General features: G+C 43.8%; 1 protein-coding gene across 11 annotated transcripts in view; it reads left to right on the top strand.

Annotated features, from left to right (window-relative positions):
* Nucleotides 1-17,996, top strand: part of LOC130929753 (polyamine-transporting ATPase 13A3-like) — a 55,058-nt gene that overhangs the window by 29,713 nt on the left and 7,349 nt on the right. For 7 of the 11 annotated variants that reach the window (XM_057857211.1, XM_057857216.1, XM_057857210.1 and 4 more), the window contains 15 exons: nt 1,875-1,936; nt 2,053-2,191; nt 2,331-2,408; nt 3,641-3,791; nt 3,864-3,984; nt 7,310-7,434; nt 7,500-7,657; nt 8,550-8,672; nt 12,251-12,330; nt 12,429-12,471; nt 12,975-13,084; nt 13,153-13,249; nt 15,391-15,463; nt 15,679-15,850; nt 15,924-16,105. In XM_057857211.1, the coding sequence (XP_057713194.1) occupies nt 1,875-1,936; nt 2,053-2,191; nt 2,331-2,408; nt 3,641-3,791; nt 3,864-3,984; nt 7,310-7,434; nt 7,500-7,657; nt 8,550-8,672; nt 12,251-12,330; nt 12,429-12,471; nt 12,975-13,084; nt 13,153-13,249; nt 15,391-15,463; nt 15,679-15,850; nt 15,924-16,105 (1,714 nt within the window). Of the gene's footprint in view, nt 1-1,874; nt 1,937-2,052; nt 2,192-2,330; nt 2,409-3,640; nt 3,792-3,863; nt 3,985-7,309; nt 7,435-7,499; nt 7,658-8,549; nt 8,673-12,250; nt 12,331-12,428; nt 12,472-12,974; nt 13,085-13,152; nt 13,366-15,359; nt 15,464-15,678; nt 15,851-15,923; nt 16,106-17,996 lie in introns of those variants that run through there. The other 4 variants (XR_009066952.1, XR_009066951.1, XM_057857215.1 and 1 more) reach the window with 4 other exon arrangements.

Here is a 17,996-nt window from a genome sequence, read left to right on the forward strand (position 1 = left end):
AGCCCTTCCTTTTTGCGTCATTTGGTAGGTCGACATATCGCAATCTCTTCCGTTTAAATGCCTCAATTCCCATGGCATCTTCCCATGGGACGGTCAGTGCAGCGAGGAAGAAACGCCGGCAAGACTTGGACCAGAGGACTACGTCCGGGCGCAGGTTGGTCACTGCAATTTCAGATGGGAAAGTGAGCCTCTGGCTGAGGTCCACCTGCATTTCCCAATCCCGGGCTACGTCCAGTGGGCCTGGATACGGAGGAGATGACTTGGTCCCTCTTTTTTCCCCTTCCTGAATGAAAGATGTTTTTCGTGGGAAGGTAGGTTGGGGTGTAGAGGCATGACATTAGTGGTTACCCTCCTGCTCTCAAGTTAGGCAGCCAGGCACTTCAACACTTGGTTGTGGCGCCAGGTGTATCTCCCTGCGTTAGGCTGGTCTTGCAACCCACTAAGATGTGTTTGAAGGTTACCGGGGCTGCACACTGGAGACAGTCTGGGTCTTCACCATACCAGACATCTAAGTTGGTTGGAGAAGGCAGGACATCATATTTGACTCTAATGATGAAGCTCAGTCTATTAGACGCCATGCTCCACAGATCACTCCACATGATTTTCCTTCTCACCACGCCCTCCCACTTTATCCTGCGGATAGCTTGGGATGAGCTTGGGAGACTGCTGTGGCACACCTGGGTGCTTCCTCCTGGTGGCGCACTTCCTCCACCACCGTGGGCTGTCGTTCAGCCGGAGTGGCCTTTTGCCAGGTGGGTGTTCTTGCTCCCAACCCAAGGCCATCCCTACCATGTTGGACATGCCCCACTGTGTCCCGGTGTCTGAGGGTGGTCTTTGTCACTGCAACTGCCGTAGATGGTTTCCATTTCCTGCCCGTCGCTTAGGTTGGAGCAACACTTCTGACGAGTGGATCTCGGGATTGGGAAAGTGTCATCTCCAGCCTTGCCTTAGCGCATTTGTGCTCCTCCACCAGGCTTGAGATCGGTAGGGAGAGGGCTCAATTACCATACAACCCTATGCTGCTAAGGCATTTTGGCAGTCCAAGCCACTTCCTCACGTGCGCATTCACCAGCCTCTCCAGCCTCTTGGCATGGGATGATAGAGTGACCTCAGAGATGGAAATCGGCCACATGAAACGGGGAAGCAGCCCAAACGGAAAGCACCACAGCTTCAGCTTTCCAGGCAAAGCTGTGCTGTTGATCTGCGTAATGCCATTGCTGGTATCAGTTGGTGTTCAAAAGTCCATCTAGTCTGATAAATATGTAAATTTTGTAGATTAAATTAGCCTAATTTGCCTAAGAAAAGTCTGCTATCTTAAATGCTACGACAATTTTCATAACAAATGGCTCACACGTAACGCCACAAACTATAGCTGTAAACTTCATTACAAATGCATACACCAACATATATACGCTGAAACAACTTATGTGGGCCAAACCAGAGTGCATGTCAGACACCTGAGTCTTCTCCTCAGTCATAAAGTGACAGTCCAGCCAGACCCAACGCTGCCACCAGAGGGTAGTGCATCCTCCATCATTAAACAAAATGCCATACTTTTGGACTTTTTGGATGGTTATTTTGAGAATTAGGGGTATTTAAAGGGTTAATTCGAGTTAAGTTGCCAGCGTAGGACTGAAACTAGTTCATTTACAAGGTACTGCAACACATACTTGGTGAATACTATACATCACAAGTGTCCACATACATTTCAGCTAAGCTTTTTTGATGCCCAGGAGATATTAGATAGATTAGATTAGAATAGATTGTGTGAGTTTGTCTCCCAGAAAAGTAGATCTTGGAGCAAAAAAATTGTGAGCACCCTCGACTTCACCTTACCTGCATCAACCTAATTCGCATGTATCAATATCTACTAGACTGGCACTCTGACTGAAGACGGTTTGGACCTATGGGGTATTCACAGAGCTCAACATGGCATGTAAGTCAGGCCTTACAGATGCAGTTCAACTTTCAATAAATGATTATCATTTGAAGGATATGATGATGATGATGATAGTCCAAATGGGTGGGCGACGTCGTCTTGGTCTCACCCAGATTTTCAGTCGCAACCACCGAGGTATCGCCAAAGACTTCTTTTGCCGCCTGCATGGCCACTTGCCACTCCTTGATCATCACAGACGGCAAACTCTGCGGAGACCCTCTCGACGTCAAAGTCTTCAGCGCTACGGGTTCGGTAAGGGAGGGGGTTTCCCCGCCGTGGGAAGAATTGGAAATTCCGAAGCATTGTGGGAATTAGTTGGCTTTTTCATTTTGACACTTTCTGGCCATTTTGTCAAGTGTGTACATTTGACATACCTTTTGGTTTTGTTCAGCTCCTGGAGGAAGGAAACGAATACCACGCTGCACTTTACCACGCCAGAATTTCCGCTGTTGTTCAGTTCCCAGATCAGGTAATCCCTCAATTCCATTTTCTGCACCGGAGCGTCAAAATCGGCACGTAAACGTTGGCATATCGAATTTACTGTTCATGCCTTCCTTTAAATGTGCCAGTGGTTAGGGTTAGACTCCAAGGTGTTTTTTTTTTTGTGTTTTTTTTTTGAGTGACTAATATAGTTTAGTTTTGCACCGGTACCATTTTTGTATTTTTTTTTAGTACTCTCTGATACTCACGACCTCATTTTATGCCGTATCGGTAGCGATACCAAAGGTATTGGTGTAACATAGGGTGACCATATCTTGATTTCCAAAAAAAGAGAACACTCAGCCAGGCCTCAAGATACTTGAATTTTACTCGAAGTTCACTCAAAGATGCCCATATTGCTTTAATATATTTAAAGTGTACCCCCTCACTCTAGATGGAAAAATGCATTTTGAAAAAAAAAAAAGACTAGTAATATACCTGTATATATAAAATGCAGACCCATGGAAATGTAGTCCATTCAAAAAACATACACACAGTAGGCTCTGTGCCAACCAAACATTTTATAAATTACTATAGCGACAATTGTCCTTGATAAATTGTTATTCCCATTCAATTGATATTCTCATTCAATGTTCTGGATTGCACACAAACAGTAATCGAAAAAAACTGACAAACTATTCAACCAGCATGTTTCCAAACGTAGCAGTTCAAAACTACGTTTCCCATAATGCCTTGCGTGGTTTAGCTTACTGATAGTTAGCTGAGGCAAAAATCAAACTTTGCTATAAAAGTTTACAATCATCGGCAGCGCAACGATGCGACACCAAACGGGATTTTACAGTCAAAGCTCCGACAGAAGTCAGCATTTGCCATTATATACGTATTTATCGTAAAAAACAACTGGGCAGGTGTTGTGGCCAAATCGTCCACCCAGTATATGGCGGTAATGCCTCATGATAGGGGTAAACTGCCAACAAAAACAAGAAGAACTACTCCTTCCCTGCCTTCTAGTAGGAGCCATGTCAACTGCTGCCACCCAGCGGCCGGAGGGATTGTCTTCAAATTGGTCCCGTGAAAAATCATAAAAAACGGATATTTTTATGAATTTATTAAACCCGCCCGGACAACGAGGATACCACGTGAAAGTAGGACTTGTTCGGGCGAAAGAGGATGTTTGGTCACCCTATGTAACATGAATATTATATATTACTGCGTGCGTCTCGTAGAAAAGCGCAACTAAATAAAGTCTTTCCCTTTCAGTCAGGCGAGTTTGGCATCGTGCGCCAATTCCCATTTTCGTCTGCGCTACGGCGAATGAGCGTGGTGGTCCGGGGCCTGGGACGAAAACACTTTGACGTCTACCTGAAAGGAGCGCCGGAAACCGTGGCCGACCTCTGCGCCCCGCACACGGGTCAGCACACGGCTATCCAGAGTATAGTCTAATATGTCCGTTGACCGGCGGCTCTCGCGATTGTCCCCGCAGTGCCGCAGAATTTCACAGAGACTCTGGAAACTTACACCCGGCAGGGCTTCAGAGTTATTGGCCTGGCGCATCGTCAAATGGAGCCTCAACTGTCCTGGCTTCAAGTCCAGAACCTCAGCCGGTACGCATGTTTTGTGTGGTTACCAAAAAACAGAAAAAGAAAATTCCAAGCCTCGTCCCAAACCTTTAATACTTTAGGTAAAAAATGTGAGGTTCACTCACACTTTAGAACCATAGGAATTTGGCTTCCTCGGATGAAACTGGCTTCCGACATCTCTTGGTGCAAAATTTACACCTGTCACTGGAACAACCGCTAAAAGCTCTGAGTATGACAAATATGTGAGAATCCTTTGAGGGCCAGCGGATAGGTTGACGCATAAGATAGAGCAGGTGAATATTTAACCCTAACCCTATTTATTTGAGTCATTTTAACCACACACTGAAACTTAGGACCTTTTAAGCCTTTTAGGAGGCTATATTAACAAAATAATAACATTAAAACCTTGGTGGCTATTGTAGCGAAAGAGTCCCATTGAAAATACACACTGATTATAGCCCAAAGTAACACGCTGTACTTCATTTTTCCACTGTATTTCACCCATGGCATACCTTTTGACAAAAATTCATTTCACGGGGAAATTTCATATTTCATTGCCATTCACGGCTCTAGACATCCAATCTGTTTTGATTGGGACGCAGGGGCGTCACTAGACCTAATACAATACTGGGGCACTAGTGAGCAAGCAACATTTTTTTTTTTTTAGCACTTATCTATAAGGTCAGGAATACCGCTTTAAATTATATATAATCAAACCAAAATACAAGTGTCTGTAAAATATTGATGTGTTTTTTTTTTAATGTTTTCAGCCGTCAGTATTCAAAATCAAAATGGATTGAAATTGCATCCCTTGTTGATGGTCAATTCACCTCTGCTCATGCTCATCAACTTCTGCTGCTCTACTTTGTCTGGACAGAAATGGGGATACAGTGGTATTAAAAGTATCTGAACCTTTTGGAATTTCTTACATTTCTGCATAAAATCACCATCAAATGTGATTTCGTCTTTGTCCAAATCACACAGATGAAAATACAGTGTCTGCTTTAACTAAACCACCCAAACATTCATAGGTTTTCATATTTTAATGAGGATAGCATGCAAACAATGGCATAAGGGGGAAAATAAGTAAGTAAAGCCGCTGCCGAAGGAGACTTAAAGAGCAACTGAAAGCAATTTTTAACCAAACAATTTAGGTCAGGTGTGTATAAAACACACACCTGGTAAGAAATGTCTTGACGAGATTTGCATCATGGCTCGGTCAAAGAGCTGTCTGAAGACCTGCAATCAAGGATTGTTGATTTGTATAAAGCTGGGATGGATACAAACCCGTCTCCAGAAGTCTGGATGTTCATCAATCGACAGTCAGAGAAAATGGAGAGAGTTTGGCACGGTTGCTCCTCTCCCAGGGAGTGGCCGTCCACCAAAGATGAGGCCAAGAGTTCAGCGTAGACTACTCAGAGAGGTAAAAAAGAACCCTAGAGTGTCTTCTAAAGACTTACAGAAATCACTGCCACAATCCAATATCTCTGTGCACACATCAACTATATGGCCAAGAATGATGGAGTCCACAGAGGAAGCCATTGCTGTCTAAAAAACATTGTTGCTCGTTTAATGTTCACAAAAAGGCACTTGGACACTCCACAGAAGTTTTGGCAAAATATTTTGTGGACCAAAGTTGAATTGTTTGGGAGTCACACACAACGTCATGTGTGGAGGAAAAATGGAACAGCTCACCAACATCAACACATCGTCCCCACTGTGAAGCATGGTGGAGGGAGCATCATGATTTGGGGCTGTTTTGCTGCCTCAGGGCCTGGACAACTTGCGATCATGAATGGAAGAATGACTTCAAAAGTTTTGCAGGAAAACCTGAGGCCGTCTGTCAGACAGTTGATGCTAAAAAGAGGATGGATGCTGATACAAGACAATGATCCAACACACAGAAGTAAATCAACTTCAGAATGGTTTCAGAAGAACAAAATACATGTTTTGGAGTGGCCAAGTCAAAGTCCAGATTTGAACCCCATTGAGATGCTGTGGCATGACCTAAAGATTCATGCCAGACATCCCAGGAATCTGACTGAACTACAGCACCAGTTTTGTTGAGAAGAATGGGCCAAGATTCGATGTGCCAGACTTATCTGCAGCTACAAGAAAGGTCTGGTTGAAGTTATTGCAACCAAAGAGGGGGCACAAAATATTAAATGTGATGGTACACCTACTTATTTCCCCCCCCTCCTGTCATTGTTTGCGTACTTATTTCATTAAAATATGAAAACCTATAAATGTTTTGGTGGTTTTAGTTAAAGCAGACAGTTTTTTTCCATCTGTGTGATTTTGACAAATATCAGATCACATTTGATGTTGGTTTTATGCAGAAATGTGAGAAATTCCAAAAGGTTCAGATACTTTTTCATAACGCTGTATGTTGACTTAAAACTTTAAAGTAGGGCTGTCAAAATGATCGCATTAACGGGCGGTAATTCATTTTTTAAATGAATCACGTTAAGATATTTGACGCAATTAACGCACATGCCCCGCTTAAACAGATTGAAATGACAGTACAGTTTAATGTTCGCTTGTTACTTGTTTTTTTGGTGTTTGGCGCCCTCTGCTGGGGCTTGGGTCCAACTGATTTTATATGTTACAGCATGAGTGAGCATGGTGTAATTATTGACATCAACAATGGCGAGCTACTAGTTTATTTTTTGATTGAAAATTTTACAAATTTCAATAAAACAAACACATTAAGAGGGATTTTAATATAAAGTTTCTCTAACTTGTACTAACATTTATCTTTTAAGAACTACAAGTCTATCGATGGATCGCTTTAAGAGAATGTTAACAATGTTAATGCCATCTTGTTAATTTTTTGTTATAATAAACAAATACAGTACTTATGTGTTGAATGTATATATCCGTCTTGTGTCTTATCTTTCCATTCCAACAATAATTTACAGAAAAATATGGCATATTTTATAGATGGTTTGAATTGTGATTAATTACGATGAATTCATTTTAAAACTGTAATTAACTCGATTAAACTTTTTAATCATTTGACAGCCCTACTTTAAAGTATTATCCCTAACCCTAACCCTAAGCGATTTACCGGTGAAATTTATCCTGGGGTGCAGCAGATCAATACCGGGGCCCATGCCCCAGTGAAATATGTCTGGCGACGCCCATGCCGGGAGGTGCGAATGAGTGAACGTTCAGTGTCTTGTAAGGGTTAAGAAAATAATCATAATTCATGCATGAAAGAGTAAAACGAATAGGTAGATTTCTTTCACCAAATTGTACAGTGCTTTGAGTTCTACATGAAATCTGCGTGGGGATTAGGCACCACCTTGTGGATATAGATGGAACATTGGCTTTCTGCTTTGAACAGAGAGCAGACGGAGAGCAACTTGGACTTCTTGGGTTTGATCATCATGCAGAACAAAATCAAAGAGCAGACCGCCGACGTTCTGCTCGATTTACGACGAGCCGACATTCGGACTCTGATGGTCACAGGTGAGCGTTCCTCAGGCGTTTCCGGTTCTCGCAGTGAGCAGGTCAGTTCTTCTGCGGCGGTATAGGCGACGACCTGTCGACGGCCGTGTGGGTGGCTCGAGAATGCGGAATGATCGGAGCCGGCGAGAAAGTCATCGTCGCGGACGCCGCGCCTCCTCGACATCACCGCCCAGCCAGTATCACGTGGTGCCACTGGGAGGAACCTTTTCTCTACACTAATGCGGTAAAACAAAGTTCGATTGTCAACAGTCTTGCTGATTTTAATCCACCCGACTTGTTTTACCCCCGTTCTCTTCGCTCAATCCAGTCATCGGGAACGCCGCTCCAAAGTTCATCGACGGGCATCTTTTCCCCCCCATCCCAACACACGTCACATCACATTTCAATAATGCACACACTACATTCATGGTGTCAAAACAGTAGGTTTCTACGGCAGCCATCGAGATGATTTAGGCGGGGTTTTGCTCACAAAAGCTTGAATGAACATCGCCTCATTGGCATCGGAATGAAATCGTTCAACCCAAGTTGGACTCCCGTTCGCCCAAAATATCAAGTAGCGGCTCGAGTACAAGACTGACGGCGGAAAAGGTCATGTAAAACGTGTCATTATCTTTGCTGAATGACTGATCTGGGAACAGGCGACAATTTGATAAAGCAAACAGAATATCAAAGAAAAATGTAAAAAGACATGAAATAAAGTTTATAATTGTATTTGTCTTGGAAACGGGTTTGTCATCTCCAACCAACCATTCATGATTTCTGGCTTGCACGAACCCTGCAGGCACAACTTTCATGTTTCCCCTGGCCTTTGTAAAAACACGCCCGTCAAAGTCACCGCACAATTGTATTTTTCTAGTTTTGCGTTAAAACTTTCAAATATATATATATATAAAAAAAAAAAAGCGGGCGGGGGGGGCATGAAAACTGAAAAACCGGCAAAGGATGGAAAAACCCTGAAAAAATTGCGAACGACCCAACTGACACTCTTCTAGCAGAAATTTTGGGTAGCAACATCTTTTTTGAAACGATATATGGATCGTTAGCGAGAGTGTATGGATAACCGCACGAAGGATATATTCTCTTCAATCTCGCTCTCATTGTTGGCTCCCATTCAGACTAGCGAGATCGGCTTCTCTAGCGACGGCCGGTGGGCAGAGGAGGAGCCCGGCTATCATTTTGCCGTGAGCGGCCGAGCCTTCGCCGTCATCGCCGAGCACTTTCCGCAGCTCTTCGAGAAGGTAACAAAGGCTAGGTTCATACAGCGGGTCTTAATGCACGAATCCGATTTTTTTTTCGTGTTTTCCTGACTCGAGTGAGGCGATTAACTTGGCCTGAACATGAGCAGTTGCATAGAAGTGGGCCATTTCAAATCTGATCTAGGTCACATTCGTATGTGGTTTAAATCCGATCTGGGCCACATTTTTCCACAATGTGGCGGCGGTGTGAACTGTCAAGTCTCCTAAATCGGAATTCATGCAGCAAATACGTCAGCAAAGAGCGAAAGCGTCACACGACACGGCTGTTCATTAGCATCAGCGCCTAGCTTTTACTACGCAGGAGGCGGGCTTGACCACAGTCATAAAAAAAATACAATGACGAAAAGGATAAGCCTGATAATGCTCCGTTTGTTACGGTGCGCCAAACGAGCAATATTTCAGTATTACGAACATACCGAGTCGGGGCTAATAGCGTACCGCATGTAATACGTCACGTTTGCTCATTAATATTCATGATGCTAGCGACTGTTGCAAGGGGGGTCAAACTCGCGCTTGTCCCTCATGCTAGACACAAGTATATAGTGTACGAACGAGAGGTCTACTGAGCTAAATCTACTAATTGTGTCCGAAAATGATGTCCCTGGTGCCAAATTCACTGGTAAAGATGTGGAAGAACATACAAATGTTCAGTTGATGAGACTGCTTGAGTGTAGAGGGCTGAAAAAGACGACCTGATCCAGAGGTAGCTTTTTATCGACACCTTTTTCTTGTGTGGGTTTAATTCATTTATTTTTTTAAACCAACATTGCCTTACGCTACTGACAATGACATTCTCCCGTCTCAACAAGCTATCCTTTACCAACATATAGCCTTTCCGTCTTATATATTATATCCTCCGGTTGTCTCGCGTCTCTGACAATTCTTGGGTGTAGTTTAAATTGCTATTTTTGTGTAGCGATCGCAAATGCTACTCAGTGACAGCCACTGAACACTTTAAATATTTTCATTCATAACAAATCTTCATTCCATTAATTTACAGTGCTGGCCAGAAAATATTGGCAGCCCTGCAATTCTGTCTGATAATGCTCAATTTCTCCCAGAAAATGATTGCAATCACAAATGCTTTGGTGGTAATATCTTGCAATGAAAAAACACAAAAGAGAATGTTAAAAAAAAAAAAATCAATCATTATCATTTTACACAAAACTCCAAAAACCGTCCAGATAAAAGTACTGGCACCCTCAGCCTAATACTTTGTAGCACAACCTTTAGACAAAATAACTGCATACAACCGCTTCCGGTATCCATCAATGAGTTTCTTACTTTAGACCATTCTTCTTTGGCCAACTGCTCTAGGTCTCTGAGATTTGAAAGGTGCCATTTTCAGATCTCTGCACAGGTATTCTATGGGATTAAGGTCTGGCCACTTTAGAAGTCTCCAGTGCTTACTCTCAAACCATTTTCTAGTGCTTTTATAAATGTGTTTTGGGTCATTGTCCTGCTGGAAGACCCATGACCCAGCTTTCTCACAATGGGCCCTACATTATGCTGCCAAATTCCTTGGTAGTCTTCAGACTTCATATAGCCATGCACACGGTCAAGCAGTCCAGTGCCAGAGGCAGGAAAGCAACCCCAAAACATCAGGGAACCACCGCCATGTTTGACTGTGGGGAGAGTGTTCTTTTCTTTGAAGGCCTCCTTTTCTCCCCTGTAAACTCTATGTTGATGCCTTTTCTCAAAAAGATCTACTTTTGTCTCATCTGACCAAAGAACACTCTGCCAAAACGTTTTTGGCTTTCTCAGGTAGGTATTCCAGCCTGGCTTTTTTATGTCTCTGGGTCAGAAGTGGGGTCTTCCTGGGTATCCTACCATAGAGTCCCTTTTCATTCAGACGTCGACGGATAGTTCGAGTTGACACTGTTTGTACCCTTGGACCGCGGGACAGCTTGAACTTGTTTGGATGTTAGTCGAGGTTCTTTATCCACCATCCGCACAATCTCTCGTCAATTTTTCTTTTCTGTCCACATCTAGGGAGGTTAGCCACAGTGCCATGGGCTTTACACTTATTAATGACACTGCGCACGGTAGACACAGGAACATTCAGGTCTTTGGCGATGGACTTGTCGCCTTGAGATTGCCCATGCTTCCCCACAGTTTTGCTTCTCAAGTCCTCAGACAGTTCTTTAGTCCGTGCTCAATGTGGTACGCACAAGGACAGAGGTTAAGTCAACTTTAATCCATTTTAACTGGCTGCAAGTGTGATTTGTTTATTTATATTCCCTTCTGGCATGACAAATCCAAACATAGAGCATTTATACGTGTTTACAATGAATTCAACCCGAAAAGAAAAGGGCTGACGGGAGAAGCCGAAGCTCATTGAAACCCGTCCCCAGTATACCATCTAGGACGCAGAAAATATTGAATATCAATTTTTGACATTCAGATTTCGTAATGATTAAAAGTTTTTATTTATTTATTTTTTATAATAAAAATCCCTTCTGATTTATTTATTTTCATATACATATATTTTTATTCATATTTACTGATTGCCACCACCTGTTATGTGCCACAGGTAAGTAAGAGGTGCTGTTATTTACACAAATTAGAGAAGCATCACATGATTTTTCAAAGGGTCCAAATACTTTTGTCCGGCCCATTTTTGGAGTTTTGTGTAAAATAATAATGTTGTGTTTTTTTTTTTTCTTCATCCTCTTTTGTGTTTTTTCATTGCAAGATGTTATTACCTAAGCATTTGTAATTGCAATCATTTTCTGGGAGGAATTGAGCATTATCTGACTGAATTGCAGGGCTGCCAATAATTTTGGCCAGCACTGTATTTACACTTCACCCTAACTAAGCTTGTTTCTTTTACGACAGAAAAGGTAAATCTGTTAGATCTAGTGCCTACCTATATTAAAATGGCTTACCTCTTCGGGGCAGGCTGTGGCAGACAATGGAGCAGGATTGGCATCTGTACGATCATGGCGCCCAACAAAAGGTTTACTGCATATAATAATATGCCCTAACTTTTCTTTTGGACGTCTGCACAAGTTGATCCATTGTTTACATATTTTCCTCTGAGTTTTTGGCTTCGGGAAACGTATGAAGAAAACATCCTTCTTATGTGGACGGTGGTGATGTCTAGAGTCGTTTCTACAAGATCCGTAGCAGCAGTGTTTAATCGGCATGTTCTTTTTTGAAAGATTACTGGCAGAAAACAAGCAGTACTGGCATGGGTTGTATGCAAGCGCGCTTCTATGTTGACTCCCTTCCGGTTTACGATGGTGACGTCAGCCAGCCTTGCGGTCTAAAAATAGCATTCGAGCGGTATGCTATTGACGCACACACATAAGGCTTATGTGTGCGTCATGCACACACAGTGTGTTCTCCACATGCGGGTTAGTTTCCTCAGCGCGTGTCGGATTCGGAATTGGTGAACATGCGTATTACTTGAACGGGCTCAATGGACAAAGGCACGCCAAAAAAACATATTTCAAAAATTTGGAATGGTGCATTAAGACCTGCAGTATGATTCTAGCCAAAGTGTGATACTTTGTCGTGGCGCGACACTGACCCCGTGTTCTATTTGATTGGTCAAGTTCCTCCTGAAAGCAACCGTGTTTGCCCGAATGACTCCCGACCAGAAAACTCAGCTGGTGGCGGCCCTGCAGAGCATCGAGTTAGATCATTTCCACTCCTTTGTATGATTTACCCAGATGATATCATTGCCTTGTCTTTTTTATCTTGCTTTTATTTTATCATTTGTTTACCCTGCAGTTACACTGTCGGCATGTGTGGTGATGGCGCCAACGACTGCGGAGTAAGTGTGGACATTATTTGCAAATCGCATTTCTTCTTGCGGTACTGCACTTTTTTCACTCCAAGCAACAATATTTTTACTAGTTTTATTTATATTTGAAACTTTGTTTCCATAGAAATATTCAGCCAACGATAAAATTAATCCATTCAGGGCTAATTATATGTATATATAAGTTTTAATAACTTTATCCTGAAAAAATAGCCCACACTATTGATTGCATGGGTCATCGATGATTTTCATGTTGTTTTTTATTGGCATGCTACAATGGTGCCATTGACTCTTGCTAGTTAAGCCACTCCGGAGCCCTGAAACTAACAACTTGCAAATGAAAGGGAATTTGTTGAAATCAACTCCACCAATGAACTAAACCCCTGCTAACTCGAAGATGAAGCCTAATGTCAAAAAATCCTGAACTTCCGCTTTAAGTACTGTTTGACAAGAAAAAAAACCAAGCTGCCTAACCAAAAATGGTACACCCTAATTGTTCTCTGGTGCATTTGCAGTCGCTGAAGAAAGCGCACAGCGGGATCTCGCTCTCCGAGCTGGAGGCCTCCGTCGCGTCGCCCTTCACCTCCTCCGTTCCCGACATCTCCTGCGTGACCCAGCTCATCCGGTAGCCGTCGCGTCGTCGCTCGAGAGAGACCTTTTTCAATTTGCTGACGGTGTGGCTCTCGTCCGCAGGCAAGGCCGCGCCGCTCTCGTCACTACTTTCTGCGTGTTCAAATTCATGACCCTCTTCAGCCTCATCTTATTCTGCGGCGTGGTTCTACTCTACGGGGTAGCCCACTCTTCTCAAATGTCGACCGCCTCTGTGACCTATCCAAATCATCGGCCCGTCCTTTTGGACTCGGAGCGTCGCCGGTCCAAATGGTTCGGACGTCTGGTGGCAAATGAGTATCTTGGAGCACCTTCTTCACAATAACTTTGCGTTGGGTTGTTGTGTATGATGGTCTGGCTATTGCCCCTGCGGTCGTTTAGGTCAATTTTGGCTTGTTCCTCAGTGTGTCAGGTCCTCGTGATGAGCCGTAGACGTTGCTCGCTCCTCTCGCCTAACCAATCGAACCCTTTCGTGTTCGCCAGCGGAATCTGTGTTAACCGTCGGCTACGTTTACACTAGGGTGACTAGCAGTCAAAAATAAAGTTTTGAGCGGTTTATATATCATATTTGTGTAACTAAATGGTAAAAAATACCAATGAAAGGCCAAACTTTTTTCGACATTTACAGTGCCGTATTTTCAAATGGCAATGTGCCCAAGAGAATTTTTTTTTTTGAGGTGAGGTTAGGTTTGCTTTCCAACCAATGAGGAGGACACCTTTTCACCAATTAGATCATGGTGCTGCTTGTTTCAGCAGGAAGTTCTCTGTGCGTTTATCGGTTGGAACAAAATCCAGCACCCACTAGGCCCTTTCTGGAATCGCTTTGACACCTGTGTCGTACACTGTCAAACTTCCCACCAATGCCCAGTGCATCAGTTAAAAGCATTCCTTCATTTCCATGCCGCTTTTCCTCACGAGGGTCGCAGAGGTGCTGGGGCCTATCCCAGCTAACTACGGTCAGTAGGCAGGGTATACCCTGAACTGGTTGTCAGCCAATCACAGGACACAATGAGACATACAACCATTCACGCACACACTCATACCTACTGACCATTTAGTGTTCAATCAGCCTACCACGCATGTTTTTGGGATGCGGTAGGAACCCCGCAGCGAGTACTTATTTTCATTTTTATGGAGTCTTTTATTACCTTTCTATTGCCTCAAATAGAAAGGTATTTGGGGTGGCGAATGGGGTGGCGTGGCTCAGTGGTAGAGTAGTTGTCCACCAAATCAGAGGTTTGTGGGTTCGATTCTCCGCCCTGATGAACTCGTCTAAGTGTCCTTGAGCAAGATACTGAACCCCACGTTGCTCCTGGTGCTGCGTCACAAGTAGCTATATGGCGAAATAGTGTAAAGCGCTTTGAGCGCCTTGAAAGGTGGAAAAGCGCTATATAAGAATAACACCATTTACCAAAATACTTTCGGCGTGTGTTTTCCTCTGATAGCTTTTTAGCATTGTGTTTTCTTGAGGTAGCTTTAAAGCAGTGTTTATCTGTTGACCACATTACTCGCGTACTATTTAAACCACCCTTTTTTGATATTATTACGATTAAGTATTTTCTTAAGGAATTTTTTATTACGTTCTTCCGGTATGCATCCAAGCAAAACAAGCTGAAAGTGCACGGTAGTACCCGGGGAATCAAATTCGCCACTGGTCGGACGTTTCGCCGGTATTAACAAGTAACCTTTGTAACAAAGCTCTCAAGAACATTTTTTGTGTAAAAACAATGTGAGCACTGAACTGCTCCAAAGATGTGATCCCTTTATATGAGGATGAGGAACAACTTCACAAAGTTCAGCTGCAGCTGTTATCCAGAGGCGATGAGGAAAAGATGTTTTCAATGTCAACGCACCTGCTGTTCGCCTCATCCTTTTATGTTTTGCGCTCTCCACGTGACGTTTGACGCCCGCTTTGGCCCCGCCGCTGTGTGCGGAAACGGTGGAACGAGTCTCGACTTCTTTCCGTGAGGAAGTCGTGCTCTTTCGTCCATTCAATGTTAAAAGATGTCTGTCCCCTTGGCATGTTTGCTAGCACTGTTGTAAAATCTAGCCATACGTGAAGATTTGTTTGCATTTTATTGAACCAGTGATATAAGCGGTGTTGAACTGAAGCCACTCTTGGCCAATCGCAGACCAGTTTTTACAACCGTGGGGTTTGGTTGCGTCACATAAACTGAAACGCAGCCCCTTTTCTTTTAAAGCCGGACAAATAGAGTCCAGCTAATGGGTTGTTCAACAGGCTCAAAACATTCACTTTGAATTATGCACTTTTCCTTGATGAATCCACCCAGCGATGAATGTGGTTCTTATTGTCCTTTTTAGGTCCTCAGCAATTACGGGGACTGGCAGTACTTCTTGGTTGACACCATCATGCTTTCTCTAATCGTCTTTACCAGTGAGTAATATTGCACAATAATGGTGCGTCCGATCTATTTGAACGGCGGTTGGTCGTCTAGCGCCGTCGGTGGCAGTGGCAGCCAATGAGTTGAAACATGGAATTGGATCTTCCTCTGGCCAAGAGGCAACCTCCCTCTCCCCAAATGAATTGATCAATCCATTTGAAGCGGGAGAGATGGCGGCCAACCAACTTATATGGGAAATTATGTTTAGTGAGTCTGAACCCTGCGTGGAAGAAGCTGGCGCGGCGCTCCCCACCGACCGCTCTGCTGTCGGCCCCGGTGCTTTCCTCCATTCTCTTCCAGATCTTCAACTGCCTGCTCTTTCAGTTTTTTGCCTTCTTCTTTGTGCAACAGCAGAGTTGGTATCGGACGCCTCAGGAAATGTGAGTCAAATTTCGGGCACGCCGAAAGCGGCCTTCCGAAAAGGCTCACTGTGACCGTTTGAACCGGTTCCAGTCAGAGCGACAACACGAACTCCAGCCAGATGTACGGCTTCAACCGCAGTCAAGCCGGAGCCCAGTATATCATTATGAACTTCGAAAACACCTCCCTCTTCTACGTTTCTGCCTTCCAATACTTGATCGTTGCCGTCGTCTTCGCCAAAGGAAAACCCTTCAGACGACCCACTTATAAAAACTGTAAGCTTTTGTTTGTTGCCGTCATTTTTCTCTCTCTCTATTCAAATATCTTTTTTGTTCCTGTTGTACTGAACCCACTCCAAACTGTGACCCCCGCACTCAACCGTGACGTGTGTATTGTCGCACCCCTAATCAAAGGTGTAGGTTTGGTCTCAACATTTGTGGGGACACTATAACAGCATAATCTGCATGTACACTTTTTGCTGGGGACAGGACATTGATAAGACAAAAAATTTACTTGAAGCAATGGCAGATCATTTCACTTATTGCTAGTAGATTTACACTGAAAACGAGCGAATTTAAATTATTTCAAGGAGGTGTGTTTTTGCAGTGTACTCGAGTTTTACCGTTTAGCAAGTTCACAGTTTAATGCTATGCTAACCCTGATGCAGGTCGGACTGTCGGTAGCAAAATTAGGGGTGTGTTCTTCACTGTCATTGACGCCTGTTTACATTACTTACAGCGGCTGCTGCTGCTGCTGGCCGAAAAAGATTTCTAATATCGGTCCTCTTGGAAGGGGACGGAGGAGGCGGCACGTAGACATGTACAGTGGGGCAAATAAGTATTTAGTCAACCACGAATTGTGCAAGTTCTCCCACTAGAAAATATTAGGCCTGTAATTGTCAACATGGGTAAACCTCAACCATGAGACACAGAATGCGAACCCCCCCCCCCCAGAAAATCACATTGTTTGATTTTTAAAGAATTTATTTGCAAATCATGGTGGAAAATAAGTCAGTACTTTGTTATGTACCCTTTGTTGGCAATAACGGAGGCCAAACGTTTTCTGTAACTCGTCACAAGCTTTTCACACACTGTTGCTGGTATTTTGGCCCATTCCTCCATGCAGATCTCCTCTCGAGCAGTGATGTTTTGGGGCTGTCGTCAGGTAACACGGACTTTCAACTCCCTCCACAGGTTTTCTATGGGGTTGAGATCTGGAGACCGGCTAGGCCACTCCAGGACCTTGAAATGCTTCTTACGAAGCCACTCCTTTGTTGCCCTGGCTGTGTGATTGGGATCATTGTCATGCTGAAAGACCCAGCCACGTCTCATCTTCAATGCCCCTGCTGATGGAAGGAGATTTTCACTCAAAATCTCTCGATACATGGCCCCATTCATTCTTTCCTTTACCCAGATCAGTCGTCCTGGTCCCTTTGCAGAAAAACAGCCCCAAAGCATGATGTTTCCATCCCCATGCTTCACAGTGGGTATGGTGTTCTTCAGCTGCAATTCAGTATTCTTTCTCCTCCAAACACGAGAACCTGCGTTTCTACCAAAAAGTTGTATTTTGGTTTCATCTGACCATAACAAATTCTCCCAGTCCTCTTCTGGATCATCCAAATGCTCTCTCGTGAACCGCAGACGGGCCTGGACGTGTACTGGCTTCAGCAGGGGGACGCGTCTGGCAGTGCAGGATTTGAGTCCCTGGCGGCGCATTGTGTTACTGATAGTAGCCTTTGTTACTGTGGTCCCAGCTCTCTGTAGGTCATTCACTATGTCCCCCTGTGTGGTTCTGGGATTTTTGCTCACCATTCTTGTTATCATTTTGACGCCAAGGGGTGAGATCTTGCATGGAGCCCCAGATCGAGGGAGATTGTCAGTGGTCTTGTTACTGTGTGTCTTCCATTTTCTAATAATTGCTCCCACAGTTGATTTTTTTACACCAAGCGTTTTACCTATTGCAGATTCAGTCTTCTCTGCCTGGTGCAGGTCTACAATTTTGTCTCTGGTGTCCTTTGACAGCTCTTTGGTCTTGGCCATAGTGGAGTTTGGAGTGTGACTGAGTGAGGTTGTGGACAGGTGTCTTTTATAACGATAATGAGTTAAAACAGGTGCCATTAATACAGGTAACGAGTGGGGCCTTGTTAGACCTCGTTAGAAGAAGTTA

The sequence above is a fragment of the Corythoichthys intestinalis genome, chromosome 14 (assembly GCF_030265065.1).
Source record: "Corythoichthys intestinalis isolate RoL2023-P3 chromosome 14, ASM3026506v1, whole genome shotgun sequence".
In the NCBI taxonomy this organism is placed as follows: Eukaryota; Metazoa; Chordata; class Actinopteri; order Syngnathiformes; family Syngnathidae; genus Corythoichthys; species Corythoichthys intestinalis.